The 18,509-nt window shown below is 39.3% G+C and overlaps 1 protein-coding gene and 1 pseudogene across 2 annotated transcripts in view; one reads left to right on the top strand and one right to left on the bottom strand.

Moving 5' to 3' along the window:
- The window catches only part of UGGT1 (UDP-glucose glycoprotein glucosyltransferase 1), a gene marked incomplete at its 3' end in the record, with an annotated part of 115,767 nt that extends 97,725 nt beyond the window's left edge, over positions 1-18,042 (bottom strand). The window contains exons 1-3 of the mRNA XM_080689406.1: positions 17,909-18,042; positions 9,582-9,664; positions 4,288-4,418 (exon numbers count right to left, since the gene is read on the bottom strand). Of these exons, the coding sequence (XP_080545532.1) occupies positions 4,288-4,418; positions 9,582-9,664; positions 17,909-18,030 (336 nt within the window). The 5' untranslated portion in view covers positions 18,031-18,042. The remainder of the gene's footprint in view (positions 1-4,287; positions 4,419-9,581; positions 9,665-17,908) is intronic.
- On the top strand, positions 98-524 carry LOC308259034 (large ribosomal subunit protein eL27-like; annotated as a pseudogene). Its single transcript has one exon. The product of its transcript is annotated as a large ribosomal subunit protein eL27-like (transcript).
- Positions 18,043-18,509: the final 467 nt, after the last annotated feature.

Here is an 18,509-nt window from a genome sequence, read left to right on the forward strand (position 1 = left end):
GTTTAGTCTTCACTACAAAAAAAAAAAAAAGAGGAGCCATCAGTAGGTTGAGGTTTGAGCAGAGAATTCCAATCTGCCAACATCAGAATTGCTGGAAATGGGCAAGTTTAGGAAACCCAGGAAGGTGGTGCTGGTCCTGGCCAGACACTATTCTGGAAACAATGCCATCATCGTGGAAGAAAACTGATGATGGCACATCAGACTGCCCCTACAGCTATGCGCTGAGGACTGGAACTGACCACTATCCCCACGAAGTGACTGCTGCCAGGGCAGGAAGAAAACTGCCAAAAAAAAAAAAAAAAAAAAAATCAAAGACCAAGTCTTTTGTGAAAGTTTATGACTACAATCATCTAATGCCCACAAGGTACTCTGTGGACATCCCCTTGGACAAAACCATCATCAATAAAGATGTCTTCAGAGATCCTGCTCTTAAACATAAGGCCCAACAGGAGGCCAAGGTTAAGTTTGAAGAGAGCTACAAGACAGGAAAAAACAAGAGGTTTTTCCAGGAATTTCGGTTTTAGATGTTTTCTGTTTGCATCTTTAAAAATAAAAATTATAATAGCCGGGCGTGGTGGCGCACGCTTGTAATCCCAGCATTCGGGAGGCTGAGACTGGAGGACTGTGGTTCATGGACAGCCTCAACTACTTATTGAGACCCTCTGCAACTCAGTGAGACCCGGTTTCAAAATAAAGAATAAAAAATAGGACAGGGGGTGTAGCTCGGAGGTCGATAGCCCCTGGGTTCCACCCCCAGACCCGCAAAAAAAGAAAAAAATTAAAAATAAATATTAGGAAAGATGTAGAAAAATCAAAACCCTCCTACATTACTAGTGAGAATGTAAAATAGTATAGCCAACAGTAAAAGAGTATCTTTTCAGTAAGATGAAAAAGTTTTGGAGTTGGATGAATATACTTAATACCACAGAACTACATGTTTAAAAAAAGTCTAAAAACCCAGGCGTGGTGGTACATCTTGTAATCCCAGTACTTTGGAGGCTGAGACAGGAGGAAGACAGGTTAGAGGCAAGCCTCATCTACTCAGTTACTTAGTGAGGCCCTCCATAACTTAGTGAAACCACTGTTTCCCACCCAAAAAAGAAAAAAGAAAAAAAAAGAAAGAGAAAAAGGAAAAGAAAAGGAGAAGAGGGCTGGGGGTGTAGCTCAGAGGTAAAATGCCCCAATTCAGTCCTCAATACTATTAAAGAAAAAAAAAAGTTTAAAAAGTCTGATGGTAAACCGGGCATGCTGGCGCACGCTTGTAATCCCTGCACTTGGGAGGTAGAGACAGGAGGATCGTGCAGGTTCGCAGCCAGCAGCACACGCTGGCTTAGGAGACACTGTTTCCAAATAAAAAATGTAAAGATAGGTCTGGGAGTATAGCCCGGAGGTAGAAGGGCTTCCAGGAACCCCAGTACCACCAAAAAAAAAAGTTTGATGGTAGCCAGGCATGGTGGCACACGCTTGTAATCCCAGCATTCGGGAGGCTGAGACCCGAGGATCGCGGTTCGCGGACAGCCTCAGCTACTTAGTGAGGCCCTCCACAACTCAGTGAGACCCTGTTTCAAAATAAAGAGTAAAAAATTCGGCAGGGGATGTAGCTCAGAGGTCAAATGCCTCTGGATTCCATCTCCAGACCCTCAAAAAAAATAAAAAATAAATTAAATAAATAAAAAATAAATAAAAAGTTTGATGGTTAAATATAGAGCCAGGTGTGGTGGTGAATACCTGGAATCCCAATACTGGGGAGGTCAAGACAGGAGTATTACAGATTCAAGGCCAGCCTCGGCAATTTACCAAGACCCTGTAATCCCAGTGCTTGGAAGGCTGAGACAGGAAATGACAGGTTCAGAGTCAGCCCCAACAACTGAACAAGACCCTCAGCAACTCAGTGAGACCGCTGTTTCCAAATAAGAAACAAAACCCGGCTAGGGGTTTAGCTCAAAGGTAGAATGTCTCAGGGCTCTGGGTTCAATCCCCAGAGACAAAAAAAGTAAGAAATAAAAAATTATCCTATGACCCAGGAATTACACTCCTGCATACAAACAAAAAGAAATGAAAGAAAAGATTCTACCATATATGTGGACATCAAAGTGTCACAGCAGCATTATTAAAAATGGCCAAAAGGTGGAAACAGTCCAAATGTCCATGGGAAAAAGAAAGGATAAACAAAATATGGTATATATATAGTACAATATTACTCAGACAACTAAGATAGGTTATCTGTGGAGACTCATTATTTATGTTAGTCTTTTACCTATTTCTAAATTGTATTGTTTGCTTTTATTGTTGCTAATTTTTAGGATTTCTAGTTGGAATATTAATATACCTTCAGATATAGCATTTGGAAGTATTTTATCCCATTCTATCAGTAACTTTTAACTCTGTTTACATTGTCTTTGGATATACAAAAAAAATTTTTTTTATTTTTTAGGAGTTTGTTTACCCTTCTGTTGCCTGTGCCATTGAAATCATATCCAAGAAATCACTGCCAATTTCAATGTTGTGAGGTTTTATGACCCAGATTTTCTTCTAAAAGTTTATAGTCTTAAGATTTATATTTAGGTCTTTTATCTATTTTGAGTTAATATTTGTATATGGTGTTAGGTAAGGGTCCAATTTTATTCTTTTCCATGTAATTATTATTTTTCAACAATATTTAGTTAAAAGATTATTATTTCCTCCACCAAATGTTCGTGGAAACCTTGTCAAAAATAACTTGACAACATATGGAAGAATTTATCTCTAGGCTTCTATTTAACTCCAATGGTTTATATATCTGCCTTTAGAACAGTACTACACTGTTTCAATTATTGTAGCTTTATATGGTTTGAAATCAGAAAATATACATCTTCTAGCTTTGTTCTTTTTCGAGATCATTTTGAGTATCTAGAGTACATATTCCATATTAGGATAGACTTTTTCTGAAAAATAAATAAATAAATGTATGATAGTTTCACCTAAAAAAAATATTCTCTGGTAAGAAAGAAAGCAAAAAGAAATATTGAAATGTTATCTTTAAGTCGTCAAAAGCTTGGTATAAGACAAATGAAACGGTTATGTGAGAATATCATTGTTAATTTTGGATAAATTGTTATAATACTAGATGTCAACCACTAAGCCAAGCATGGGAAAGAGGGATGGGGAGGGAACGGGGTGGGGACTGGGTAGGGGTTAACTGGGCGATGTGTGCATGTATGTCTACAAAAGTATTTTTTATCCCAATATGATGTATGAATACAGTGCACCAATAAAAATAAACTAATTAATTAAAAAATAAATTAAAAAGGGAACAAAATAAATAAATAAATAATAAGCAAAACTGGTGTTTTCAAATCACAGATTATTTTTTAAATAAGTGTAAGGAAAAAGCCTTTAAAAAGTTTTTAGTAAGCCAGGTGTGGTGGTCATACTTGTAATCACATCATTTGGGAGGCTGACACTTGAAAATTGCAGTTTGTGGACAACCTCAGCTACTATGTAATGAGGCCCTTTGCAATTCAGTGAGACCCTTTTTCAAAATAAAGAATAAAAAATAAGGCTGGGGTGTAGCTCAGATGTAGAATGCCCCTGGGTTCCATACCAGGATGGCAGGGGAAAAAAATTTAGTACAAAAATACTCATAGAATTTTCCCAACACAACTTTCCACTCTATTTTATATATTAATTTTTTGTGTGGTCCTAGGGATTGATCCCAGAGGCATTCTATCTCTGAGCTACACTCACAGACCTATTTCATTTTTATTTTGAAACAGGGTCTCACTAGGTTGCTGTAAGTCTCACTACATTGCTGAGGCTGTCCTCCAACCTGCTATCCTCCTATCTTAGCCTGTCAAGTTCTGCATGTGGATAGCCTCGGGTATTTTAGAGGCCCTGGACAACTTAGTGAGACCTTGTTTCAAAATAAAGAATAAAAAATAGGTGGGTGGTGCATGCTTATGATCCCAGTACTTGGGAGGCTGAGACAGCTGGATTGCAGATTCATGGCCAGGCTTAGTAATTTAGCAAGGCCCTCTGCAACTTAGTGAGGCCCTATTTCAAACTAAAAGAATAAAAATAGGGTTAGGGGTATAGCCTGGAGGTAGAATGGTCCTGGGTTCCATCCCAGTACCACAAAAATAAAGATATCATAAGTTCCGGAAAAATGTCAGGCAGAAATCCTTAGTACCACAAAAGAAAAATAAAAAAGTGATACCTCTGTAATTCAATTCCAGGTGAAATACAATGTATCCAGTCATCTTGTTATATACCCTACAAAATGCTGATCTCTATAAGCCCTGGACTTACCTGCTGAAAGGCTTGAATTGTAGCCGAATAGGACCGAAGAGACAGACAAAATTTCAACAAATTCTGCTGTAGAGGTGACAGAAACTTAAATGAAGTTTCCAATATTGCATGATAATAGGAATAATCAGTACCTGTTAGGAAAGAGCATTAACAAAAATAACTATATATGACAAAAGATCCAAATAAGAGAGTTCATAAGTATAAAGCTAGAAAACTTTACCAGTACACTGTCTTGAACTTTTATCAAATGTTAAAATTCCCTGGAGTACACTATACAGCTGAACCTTCCTCTCCTCCTCCCTTTGTTCAAACTACTCCCGCTCCCTTGTCTACTATTTTGCCACTTACTTAGATGACTTACTCTTACCTACTCCCAAGAAGTAGTCAGCTATAATATCACCTACTCCAGGAAGTAACCCCAATCCCCATCCCAAGCTTCAATAACCTAATTAGATCTCTTCTTGGATCCCAGAATATTTCTTTGATTACCTCTTTCACTTATCATATCATTTACTAAGTTACTTATTCACTGCCTACCTACTAGCCAACTTAACTTTAAGCCTCCCCAGACAGAATATAGTACTTATTTATCTGTGTATCCTGAGAACCTACTATATGTTATTTACTCAAATAACTAAAAGAAAAAACAAACAAAAAACTAAGTAGTGAAATTAGGAAGTACAAAACATTAAAAGATACAGATGAAACCATAAAGTTTAAGAAGCATTTAAACAAAAAATTGGACCAAATTACTTGAAAGGGAAAAAAATATGCACGTATTATATGAAAAATTGTCTGGGTAAATAAAAAGCACTATGTACAAAGTAATGTACATACTATGTTTTCTTTTTTATGAAAAGAAAGAATGAGAAATGAGAATATATATGTGAATGTAAATGTTGTAAAAAAAAAATACCATAGGCTAAATACGTTAATTTAAATAGTTATTTTAAAAACAGAGAAGAGCCGGGTATGGTGGCACACGCTTGTAATCCCTGCATTCAGGAAGCAGGAACCAGAGGATCATGGTTCGCGAACAGCCTCAGCTACTTAGTTATGGCCTTTACAACTCAGTAAGACCCTGTTTCAAGACTGGGCCGGGCGTGGTGGCGCACGCTTGTAATCCCTGCACTTGGGAGGCAGAGACAGGAGGATCGCGCAGGTTCGAGGAGACCCTGTTTCCAAATAAAAAAGTATAAAAAATAGGTCTGAGAGTGTAGCCCAGAGGTAGAAGGGCTTCCAGGAACTCCAGTACCACCAAAATAAAAAATAAAAATAAAAAATAAAAAGACTGAAAAATAGAGCTGAAGCTGTAGCTCAGACATACAATACCTCCTGGTTCCGTCCCAGAACTGTTAAAAACAAAAACAAAAAACAAAACAGGGAAAAAACAAGGACAGGGCCAAGATACAACTTTTCTGTGTATACCTTTCCTATCACTGTGAATTATAAATCATGTGTTAGCCAGTCAAAATATTTAAATCTTCAACTTTAAAATGAAAAATATTAAATGCTTCCAAAAGCAGAATATAAAAGGCTCTACACTATAATGCCATCTTCTAAATGGTGGAAGGAAGCAGAAAGCAACACCTCAAAATGTTGCCAGAATATTAATGGTGTCAATCATAAAGTGGCAGCAATATAAATAATATTCAAAAAAATAAACTGTTTTTTATGATTACTTCCAAGAACTCATACTATTATGTTCCACCAGGAACACATATTATATATAGCAAGAAAATTTTCTTTTAAATGTCAGAGTTCAAACCAATTTCAATAAATTTGTTCCACAAACTCTTGAAAATAAAATTATTTTGATAAATTATACAACTAAAACTTACAGAGGCTCATTCAAAACCTCTATGTATCTATCACAAAAAGAAATTAAAGCCGGATGTGGTGGCACATGCCTGTAATCCTAGTACTTGGGAGGCTGAGACAGGAGGATAGCAGGCAGCCTCAGCTACTTAGTAAGGCCTTCCATAACTTGATGAGACACTGTTTCAAAATAAAGAATAAAAAATAGGGCTGGGGCCAGCGTGGTGGCATACGCTTGTAATCTCAGCAATTGGGAGGCTGAGACGGAAGAATTGCAGCTCAAGGACAGCTTCAGTAGTGGGGTCCTCCACAGTTCAGTGAGACCCTGTTTCAAAATAAAAAATAAAAATAAGGTGGGGGTGTAGCTTGGAGGTCGAATTCCCCTGGGTTCCATCCCCAGACCCACAAAAAATTAGAAAATAATAATAATAATTAAAAAAATAAAAAATAAAAAGACACCGGGAATGGTGGTGAACCATTCCCCATGCTTGGGAGGAAGAAACAGTAGGATCGTGCAGGTTCGAAGTCAGCCTTCCTGGCTTAAAAGACCCTATTTCCAAAATAAAAAATATATATAAACTAGGTCTGGGAGTGTAGGCCTACTTAGTGAGGCCCTTCGCAACTCAGTGAGACCCTGTTTCAAAAATAAAAAGACTAGTCAGGCATGATAGCACATGCTTGTAATCCCAGTACTTAGGAGGCTGAGACAGGAGGATCGTGGTTCAAAGATAGCCTCAGCTACTTAGTGAGGCCCTTTGCAACTCAGTGAGACCAAGTTTCAAAATAAAGAATAAAAAATGGGACTTGGGATATAGCATGGAGGTAGAATGCCCCTGGGTTCCACCCCCAGTTCCAAAAGTAAAAGTAATTAATTAAAATAAAAAGACTAAAACCAGGCAACATGGCACACACTTGTAATCACAGTACTTGGGAGGCTGAGACAGGAGGATTACAGTTCAAGGACAGCCTCAGCTACTTAGTGAGGCCCTTTGCAACTCACTGAGACCCTATTTCAAAATAAAGAATAAAAAATAGGTCTAGGTATATAGCTCGAAGGTAGAATGCTCCTGGGTTCCATCCTCAGTACAACAACAAAAAAAAAAGAAATTAAGGTGGCCATGGTACCACAGACCTGTGTCCCAGCTACTGGTAAGGTTAAGTAAAAAGAATCACATCAGCCTATAAGGCCAAGGCCAACCTGAGCTACATAGTTAGACCATTATCTTAAAAAGAAAAAAAAAGTTTGAAAAACCAATTCTACTAAAATTGATGGCAGTCACATAGTTTTCTTTTTTCTTTGAAGTACTGGGGATTGAACCCAGGAGCATTCTACCTCTAACCTAGACCCCTAACGCTATCTTACTTTTTAGGCTGAAACAGAATCTAACCAAATTGCTAAAGATCTCGCTAAATTACTGAGGTGATTTTTGAACCCACAATCTTCCCATGTCTGCCGTCCAAGTACTGAAAGTATAAGTGTGTGCCACCACACCTGGCTTTATTTTTTTGCTTTTATGCTTTTTGTTTTTGTAGGTCTGGGGATAGAACCCAGGAGCATTCAACCTCCAAGCTATACTCCCCACCCTATTTTTTATTCTTTATTTTTTTGAAACAGCGTCTCACTAAGTTGCAGAGGGCCTCACTAACTGCAATCCTCCAGTCTCGGCCTCCCAAATGCTGGGATTACGAGCATGTGCCACCACCCCTAGCTGTTTTTTTTGCTTTTGTGTGTGTGGGGGTGGGGGGGGGTTATTGGAGTTTGAACTCAAAGGCATTTACCTCTGAGCTACACTCCCAGTTCTTTTTGTTGTTTTGTTTTGAAACAGAGTCTGAGTAGGTTGCCATGAATCTTGCTATGTTACTGAGGCTAATCTTGAACCTACAATTCTCCTGTCAGCCTCCCAAACACTGTTATTACAGGAATACAGCATTACACCCAGAAATCCCATAGTTTTGTTTTGTTTTGTTTGGTGGTACTGGGGGTGGAACCAAGAGGCTTTCTACCTATGGGCTACACTCCTAGACCTATTTTATATTTTATTTGGAAACAGGGTCTCACTAAGTTGCTGAGAGCCTCACTATGTAGCTGAGGCTGGCTTTGAACCTGTGCGATCCTCCTGTCTCAGCCTCCCAAGCGCAGGGATTACAAGCGTGCACCACTACACCCAGCTAATCCCATGGTTTTCAAACACTCCTTCAATAAGAACTTATCTCTGTCAATGTAATTTTTGAGTTTGAAATACAGCTATGCATTACCTAAAAAAGATGTATTTCACTGGGCATGGTAGCGCAGGTATATAATCCCCGGGCAATATAAAAAGACCCTATCTATTTTTAAAAAGCTTAATAATGCTGGGCGTGGTGGCGCACACTTGTAATCCCAGCATTTGGGAGGCTGAGACCTGGAGGATCACGGTTCAAGGACCTACTTAGTGAGGCCCTCTGCAACTCAGTGAGACCCGATTTCAAAATAAAGAATAAAAAATAGGGCAGGGGATATAGCTCGGAGGTCAAATGCCCCTGGGTTCCATCCCCAGACCCACAGAAAAAAAAAAAAAAAGAAAGAAAAAGTTTAATAATAACTGATTAGCTTAAATCCTTGAGGGCTTAAGGTGTAGCTCAGTGGTAGAGCATGTGGCCCTGAATTCAATCCCTAGCACCAAAAATAAAAACAATTCTTGGGGTTGTGTTGGTTCTTCCTGCCTACCATCACAACTCTAGTCCTTAGGTATTGGGAAAAGGTTTCAAAATGTATTAATGAACCAGTAGTGGGAAAGATTTCCAATTTTAAAAATACATTGTTCGTAGTGAAGAAAGTCAGGGGCTGTTGGGAGGTGGCCAGCAGATTTCTGCATGGATAATTAGCAAAAGAATAGAAGGAGCCAAGGGCCTTTTTACATTTCTGAAGAGAGGCAGAGTTCCTCAAGGATGGGAGAAAATCCCAGATCAGAATAAACAACTAAACACATCTTGGGAGTGTAACAAAAGGTGTGGGGGTCTGTGCCCCAGACATGGCTGCCCCCCACCCTACGGAGGGGGTGGATCCCGCTGGGATGGAGATGGAGCAGATACCTGGGCTAGGGCAGCATATCTACATATCAAAGGATAAGAACACTCAGCAGGGACTTTAAGTGTATTCTCTCCAAACATGCCCCTGTGCCATTCTTGAATGGCATGGGGTTGTAACTACATTCTGTATTTCTATCTTTTAAATAAACTTTAAATCTTCAGCAAGAGTCCGGGCAAATGGGTATTTACTCTTAGCTCAGGACAAGAACCCGCAATTTTTTACCTCTGTGTGGTTTTGTTGGGGGAATTATTTCTCCCCTCACACACACCGCAACATATTTCACCATAACACTTAAAGATAAAAATGGTTTCCATTAATTGCCATGTCACATGTACTATATATGAGACGACTTTTTCTAATATTTTCTGAGACAGCAAAGTCAAAGAAGCATTTACTTCAATTTTACCGTGATGATTTGATGATCCAATATTTTGACTGGCTTCTACAAAATTCCAGAATTTCTCTTGACTGTCTTCTGCTAAAAACTCACTGAGAAAAAAGGAGGAAAGGTCAGCAATAACACTCAATGAAATTTTCTAATACAAACTATATCACTACACAGAATTTTAAAAAAGTTTTTAAACTTCCAAATGTCCACTGTTTGACATATGCATAATATATATTTCTTAAATCTAAGCAAGTCTTACTAACTTGTTAGCTATTAGTAACTTATTAGCTTAATATCTGATTCACTTAACAGCTTAAAAGCTATTTCATAAGAAATCTGGAATAAAACCTGTACAACAGGAAAGTCCCCACATAAAAGTTTATGAAACCCCATTAACAAAAATGCTGTCAGTAGTAGAAGCAGAATAAGAAAATTGATAAATCTAGTACTAGTTTTACTCACTTATTTTCAGGAAGACCTTACAAAGAAAAAAAAAATGTCTTGCCTGAGGTTTACCCACAGTAAACACACCCCTAGAAAAATTTCTGGGAGTCTCAAAGCAGCATGTCATATTCTTAACATCCATTAATCTAAATTTTCAAGATCACCAACTTTTAGTCTAAAATTAGCACTGATATAAAAAAAATTAGATTGAAGAATTTAATGTCATCTTAATTTTGGGGGGGTCTAAAACAATGGCCATTCTAAATTTCCATTCATTCAAGTGTTAAAACCCCTAAAAATGGCTGGCAGTATCTGAATGAATGACCCATGTGAACTGGTTATCTTGGCCTCCACACACCACAAACTAAAGCAGTGGTGATCTTTCAGTGTCTTAAACAAACTACAGATCTGTGTCTCTGCTTACCTAGCCAAAAGAAGACCTTCCCATTACTTGTCAACACTGGGGTGTACAACTTTCACTCTACTCCACAGCTAAACACAGAAATATGGGAAAAATAAGAAACATTTCCTGGTAATGAACAACTTCTCTAAAATTAGGTTCTAAAAATACTTAAGATGTATTAAATTATGTAGTACCTTCTTGAGAGTAGGATTTCTCTTAGCTTTCTCGTACTGATATAGACACCAGCCCAACCATAGAAGAGCTTACAGTCTTAGAAAAATAGGAGCTAATATATGTCATGAATGATATGCAAACAAACAATAAATTTATGAATTAAAGCCACCTTCACAAAAAAGCTAGTTGGTGGGGCAAGATGACATATTTGTCAGCTACAGTGAGAATAAAGATTTACTCAGGCTAAATACATACTTTCTGTATAATTATAGGAAAACTTCCTGAAACATACATCATATAAGTCTTAAACATATAAGCTTGGAACAGTCTTAAGAAAATTAATTACTAGACCACAGACATCATATAGGAGAGAATAGGCGACATAAATAAAAGAAACACTGCCAAATTTTTGCAGGGTAATTAAGTTTGTTTCTTGTTTTATTTTGATTTTTTAACCTTCTATTTATTCCACTGAGTAAAATTCTGTAGTTTTACAGATAAAATTAAATGGTGCCTGGGATTACTTTAAAATATGCCAATAGGAGTGAAAAGAGGGAGGTGGTTATTAACTTGAAACAGGTAAAAGTGAGTAACATGAACAGGGAGTGCACTTAGTGAGACCCTGTTTCCAAATAAAATATAAAATAGGTCTAGGAGTGTAGCCCAGAGGTAGAAAGCCTCTTGATTCCACCCCTAGTACCACCAAACAAAACAAAACAAAAAAACTACGGGATTGCTGGGTGTGGTGGTGTATGCCTGTAATAACCGTGTTTGGGAGGCTGACAGGAGAAGTGTAGGTTCAAGATTAGCCTCAGTAACATAGCAAGATTCATAGCAACCTACTCAGACTCTGTTTCAAAACAAAACAAAAAGAACTGGGAGTGTAGCTCAGAGGTAGAACGCCTCTGAGTTCAACCTCCAATACCACAAAAAAAAAAAAAAAAGGCAAAAAAACAGCTAGGGGTGGTGGCACATGCTCATAATCCCAGCATTTGGGAGGCTGAGACTGGAGGATTGCAGTTAGGCCCTCTGAAACTTAGTGAGACCCTGTTTTTAAAAAAAATAAAGAATAAGCCAGGTGTGGTGGCACACGCTTGTAATCCCCACGCTTGGGAGGCAGAGACAGGAGGATCGCACAGGTTCAAAGCCAGCCACGCGCTGGCTTAGGAGACGCTGTTTCCAAATAAAAAAGTAAAAATAGGTCTGGGAATGTAGCCCGGAGGTAGAAGGGCTTCCAGGAACCCCAGTACCACGAAAGAAAGAAAGAAGGAAGGAAGGAAGGAAGGAAGGAAGGAAGGAAGGAAGGAAAAAATATAAATATAAATTTTAAAAAGTATAAAATAGGTCTGGGAGTATAGCCCAGAGGTATAAAAGCCCTGGGTTCCACCCGCAGCATCACAAAAAAAAAAAAAAGAGAATAACCTGAATGTCTACCAGAGAGCACAAACTGGTGGTAAATTTGTTCTCTTAGATTTCTGAAGTCATTGTGGGAGAACAGATGGGTCTTCTAAACAGGGTTAGACAGGGAAAGGGACTGCTCTTAGAAGTCATCACACTTGACATGTTCACCCTTGTCCATGAATCCTCACAGCAACCCTCACTGACAATCATTCTCCAAATAAAGAAACTACAATTCAGAGACATTATGAGCTTTCTCAAGAACACAATATTAGTAAATTCAGAAGCTGGATATAAAATCAAGTTCACACTACACTTTTGGGCCATTATAAAATATCTAGCACCTAATTAATGACCACTAGTTTGTTTTATCTTTTTCTTTGTGTGTGTGTGTGTATGTATGTGTGGTGCTGAGATTGAACCCAGAGGCATTCTACCTCAGCAACACCCCCCCCCCTATTTTATTTTGAAAGAGGGTCTTACTAAATTGCTGCAGCCTTGCTAAACTCCTGAGACTAGTTTCCAACCTATGATTCTGTCTCAGCCTCCCAAGTAATGGAATTACAGGCATGTACCACCATGCCCAGTTATGACTACTGGTTTCTTTTTTATTGTAAATTTTTTTATCCTGAGAATTGAACCCAGAGACATTCTACCCTTCAGTTATACCCCCAGTGCCCCCCCTTTTTTGTGGTACTGGAGACTGAATGCAGAGGCATTCTACCTCTGAGATATGCCCCCACCCCTGTTTTTATTGTTTCTTCCGAAACAGAGTCTAAGTTGCTGAGGGCCTCACTAAATTGCTGAGACTGGCTACAAACCTGAGATCCTCTTGCTCAGTCTTGTACCAGTATTGGGAAGAAGCTTCAAAATGTATTAATGTACCAGTATTGGAAAAGATTTTCAATTTTTCAAATATACCTTTGGTAGTAAAGAAGCCAGGAGCTTCAGAAAAAGAAGCTGCAGGATTCCAGGGACCAAGAAAGATTAGCAATCAACAGAGATAGTTTTCAGCGATAGTTTCTATTATAAAGATAAGATTTCCCAAGGAAGTGGAAGGATGCCATAAACCTTCAGGAGATCCCAGACTTCGATAATCATGGGAAGATTCCCGAAGCCTTCAAGAAAGACCAGAATCCAATGATCAAATAACACATTTGGGGGGCAGTACTATAAACAGGACAGACTGGCAGGAAGGAATTCCCCCCACATCAAAAGGGCGGGCCCTACAGAGGACAGGTCTGGTTGAGGACTGACTATAAAATACTCTGTACCCAGGAATTATCAGTGAATTCATTCAAACCACCCCCCCACGCCACTCCTGAATGGCATGGGGCTGTAACTGTCTTCTATATTTCTATATTTTTAATAAACTCCTTTAAATCTCCAGCAAGAGTCCGGGCTATTGCATATCTATCCTTAGCTCAGGACAAGAACCTGCAGTTTTATGGGAATAGTCTTGGGGAGCCTAACAAAGGTCCCCAGGGACTGTTCTCCCAAACCATAACAGTCCAAACCATTACAAGTCTCTGAAGAACTGGGATTACAAGCATGTACCACCATGCTTGGCTCCTTATATTTATGTATGTATTATTTTTGCAAATATATATTTTGTTTGTTCGTTAGTTTTAACCTCTGAGCTGTACCCCAGCCCTACTGTATTTTATTTGTGTGTGTGTGATACTGGGGTTTAAACCCAGGGGCTGAGAGTTCTGAGAGCCTCACTAAGTTGCTGAGGCTGGCCTAGAACCAGTGATCCCCCTGCCTCAGTGTCCCAAGTACTGGGATTACAAGCACACACCAAATCTGAATCATTTTTATTTGAAAACAGGGTCTTGCTAAGTTGCAGAGGCCCTTGCTAAGTTGCTGAGGCTGGCCACGAACCTGTGATCCTCCTGTCTCAGTCTCCCAAGTACTGGGTACAAGCATGTGCCACCATGCCAAGCTTATTTTTTATTTTAAAACAGGTCTCAATAAATTGCTGACGGCCTCGCTAAGTTGCTGAGACTGGTTTCGAACCTGTGATCCTCTTGTCTTGGCCTCCCAAGTACCAGGATTACAGGAGTGTGCCACCATGCCTGGCTTGGAGACAATTTTAATAAATATACATATCTACAATAATATTTGTGAGTAACTAGAGCTATTCAAAACATATTCAGAGTTTTACCTCAATCAAACACACACACACACACATATATATACACACATATATCACTTCATGGATAAATCCAAGGATACAACTCCCAAATAAACATCGGACACAAACTAAAAATATACACTCAACTATTCGTAGTCCCTAAAGGCTAGCTGCAAAGAAGGTCTGCGAAAGCTGCACACCTTGATGTGCAGAAAACAGTTCTGACCCTTAATCCTCATCCAGATACACAAAGGGCTCCAATCCCTCATCAGACACAGGAGAGAAGGACAATGGGCTCCGTCAATTCGAGGTGAATACGGAATGATTTCAAGTAAGCAGAGCTCCTTTCTGAGTTTCCTACAAGTCCCGTTACCTTGGCCAGCTGTTTACAAACAGCCATAAAAGAGACTTAAAAATAATGACCTAAAAAAAGTGCCCAGAGGTATCATGAGAAGGGGAGATGTTTGTGATAAGGAAGCTGAAGAAGGAAACAACAGAGCCTCACTAATTCATAAAAAACCTGAAAAACATTGAGCAACTAAAGCCAACAATTTCAGGATACATCCCCAAAAGTCCATAGGTAGATGCCATTAGAACCTTTTTGGACAAAGTACAAACAGAGAAATTAGTATAAGTGAAGGAAATGGAATGTAAGTTAAGAATGTTAAGCAGACGATCACAATATATCTGTTACAGTTATCTGTTCAAAATGACTCAGCAAGTGATTGCAAACTTCACTGATTTAGAATTACACCAGATAAATTACCCCAAAAATTTTTAGAAAAAAGGAAAACACTTAAGCTACAAGAGCCCTACCTCAGGGAGTCAGACTAGCCCTCCTTCAGTCACTTTGCTTTATGGCTGTGTCTAATGAAGTAGTGATATTTGAGGAGCTGAATTTATTTATCTATTTATTTTTATTTTTGCAAAACTAGGGGGTTGAACTCAGAAGCATTCTACCTCTGAGCTATGCCCCTAGCCCTGTTTTTTATTTATTGTGAAACAAGGTCTCACTAATTTGTAAAAGGCCTCCTTAAGTAGCTGAGGCTGGCTGTGAACGTGTGATCTTCCTGTCTCGTTCTTCCAAGTACTGAGATTACAAGTGTGCGCCATCACACCTGGCTCAATCCATTTATAAAATCAGTTATGTTATCATAATAAAATACAGTGGGAAGCTGGGTGTGGTGGTGCACACTAGTAATCCCAGTACTTGGGAAGCTGAGACAGGAGGATCACAGAAAGCTACTTAGTGAGGTCCTCTACAACTTAGTGAGACCCTGTTTCCAAATAAAAAATAAAACAGGGTGGAGGGGTGTAGCTCAGAGATAAAATGCCCCTAGGTTCAATCCCCAGTACCACAAAAATAAATAATACATAAGAAAAATACAGTAGAGGTATGGGATTTGTTTTGGTGGGGGTTTTTGCCTTGTCTTTTTTTTTTTTTTTTTTTTTTTTTTTTTGGCCACTTGGTTGCTCGAAAAGGGAGGCAAAAAGAAGTGAAAGAAGACAACTTCCGCCGGGCCTGGTGGCGCACGCTTGTAATCCCCGCACTTGGGAGGTAGAGACAGGAGGATTGCGCTGGTTTGGAGCCAGCCTTGCTGGCTTAAGAGACCCTGTTTCCAAATTTTAAGAAGTATAAAATAGATCTAGGAGTGTAGCCCGGAGGTAGAAGGGCTTCCAGGAACCCCAGTACCACAAAAAAAAAAAAAAAAGGAGACAACTTCTTCAACAGAAAGTCTGTTAGGCCCCTGGACACATCAAGATCAATTCCTAGCTGGGTGGGCATGGCAGCGCACGCTTGTAATCCCAGCTTTCGGGAGGCTGAGACCGGAGAATCGCTGTTCGCGGACAGCCTCAGCTACTTACTGAGGCTCTGCAACTTAGTGAGACCCTGTCTCAAAATAAAGAATAAAAAATAGGGCTGGGGGTGTCGCCCAGAGGTCGAATGCCCATGGGTTCCATCCCCAGACCCCCCCACACACACACACACAAGATCAATTCCTGTGTACTGTGCCTCCCACAGGTCCTCTTAGCAACACCACATGAGGCCTATTCCTTAGAAGGAAGCAACTATTCATACATACAATCAACACAACAAAACTTTCTTCATAGTGTTCAAGTAATTAATGGGAAAATATTAGAAGATAAAATTTTCAGTTGAAGATGGCAAAGAAAGGCCACAAGTGAACTGACAGTTCAAATTTCTCCCAACAAACACAGAGACTTACCCAGTGCAGGATACTAAATCTGCTTAAATTTATCCTTTGGAAAGATTCTTTTCAGGACCTAACTGTACATTATTTGAAATACAATAATTACGAGTTTCTGTGCATAAACATAAAAATGGCTAAACAAAGAAGTATCTCATAGTACTATATTATAAATACTAGCTAAAAAAGCAGACTTCAAATGTAAAAATTTCCCAAGAAATTATTAGCTACCCTGTATTGTATTGATTTTAAAACATAGCATAGCTGGGCATGGTGGCACATGCTTATAATCCCAGCATTCAGGAGGCTGAGACTAGAAGATCCCGGATTATGGCCAGCCTCAGCTACTTAAAGAGGCTTTCCACAACTTAGTGAGACCCTCTTTCAAAATGAATAAGAAACGGCAGAGGGTGTAGCTCAGAGGTCGAATGCCCCTGTGTTTCATCCCCAGACCCACAAAACAAAAATAAAAATATAAAATAAAAAATAAAACATAGCAGAGCTGGGCATGGTGGCACACAACTGTACTACAGTACTTGGAAGGCTATGACAGGAGGATTGCAGGTTGTAGACCAGCCCCAGCAACTTAGTGAGCCTCTCAGCAATCTAGCAAGATCCTTTTCAAAACAAAAAATAAAACAAGACTGGGGGTATAGTTGTCTAGGAGGCAGAATGCCTCTGAAATCAATCCCCAGCACTCCCCTCCAAAAAGAAAAACCTATTTTATGAAAAATGCTGCCAATTTTAATTGTAAGAGAACATCTTGATTTGATTAAAATGCACCATAGTTTTGTAATTTTCGAAATGCTACAATGTAGAACATGTACATTTTTTAAATATGGTACTGGGGATGGAACCCAGGAGCATTCTATCTCTGAGCTACATCTCTCTCTATCACTCTTTTATTTTTGTGTGTGTGGAACTGGGGGGAAAACCCAGGGGCTTTTCTACCTCCAGGATATACTCCCAGCCCTATTTTATACTTTATTTGGAAACAGGGTCTCAATAAGTTGCTGAGAGCCTCATTAAGTAGCTGAGGCTGGCTTTGAACCTGTGTGATCCTCCTGTCTCAGCCTCCCAAGCGCTGGGATTACAAGCGTGAGCCACCATGTTCGGCTCTTTTATGTTTTTCAAACAGAGTTTCATTAGGTTGCTTAGAGTCTCCTTACTTTTCTGCGGCTGTCCTCAAACCTACAATGCTCCCATCTCAACCTCCTAACCACTTGGGTTAAAGGCATGCTCACTGTGTCCAGCTAAAAATTTCTTTAAAGTACAACATTCTCTTCCCTTATTACCACACATCTACATTTCTTGGAAGATATTATAATAATCTAAGCAGTTCTATATATTTGTCTAATGAAGTTCCTAAAAGTCTCTATGACTCAGACAGCCCTGTCCTATAGAAAGACAGCTTCTGTGTCCTAACAGGCTATATGCAACACACTGCACAGCAGACTGAAAGACACTCTTAATAAATGCATCAGAAGATCATAATTGTACTCCCTAAAAAGCCTCTGAATATTTGCCAGCAGAGCCTACATTTACACTCAAGTATGTAAAGAGGAAAATGTCTTCTTACCTGGCTTCTAACAACAGTGGGGTGGAAAACCACTTTGTTGTCAGAGAAGTTGTGATGGCTTTTGAATCAGCTTTCACTGAGGAGAAGAGCCCCAAAGCAGTGAATGCGATCAGAAGTCCCATTGTACAACAAAGCCCTAAAAGGGGAAAAGAAGAGAAGGTGATATTTAAATTTGAATATTTAGAGACACAAAATAACAATCTTAATACCTGGAGACACAAAGTAACATTAAAGTTATAAAGTAGTAATACTTTTGAAACATAAAAGCACCATCTAGGTAGTCCACAGCTGACTGACACACAACTGAAGGTAGGCAGTTCACTAACATTCTTTCTCACAGAGGCTCCACTTCACATACAGTATTATACACAGAGGTACCCAAGCTAGTGCTGGGCTCAGAACGTTGTTGCAACCATACTTTAAAAGCATCGACAGTAAAGAAAGCTAAAAGCCTGATATGGTAGTACATGCTTGTAATCCCAGTACTTGGGAGGCTGAGACTGGAGGATCTCAAGTTCACAGGCAGCCTCAGCTACTTAGTGAGGCTCTCCCCAACTTACTGAGACTGTTTCAAATTAGAGTAAAAATAGGGCTGGGGTGT

Source organism: Muscardinus avellanarius, assembly GCF_963383645.1.
Source record: "Muscardinus avellanarius genome assembly, chromosome: 2".
NCBI lineage: Eukaryota > Metazoa > Chordata > Mammalia > Rodentia > Gliridae > Muscardinus > Muscardinus avellanarius.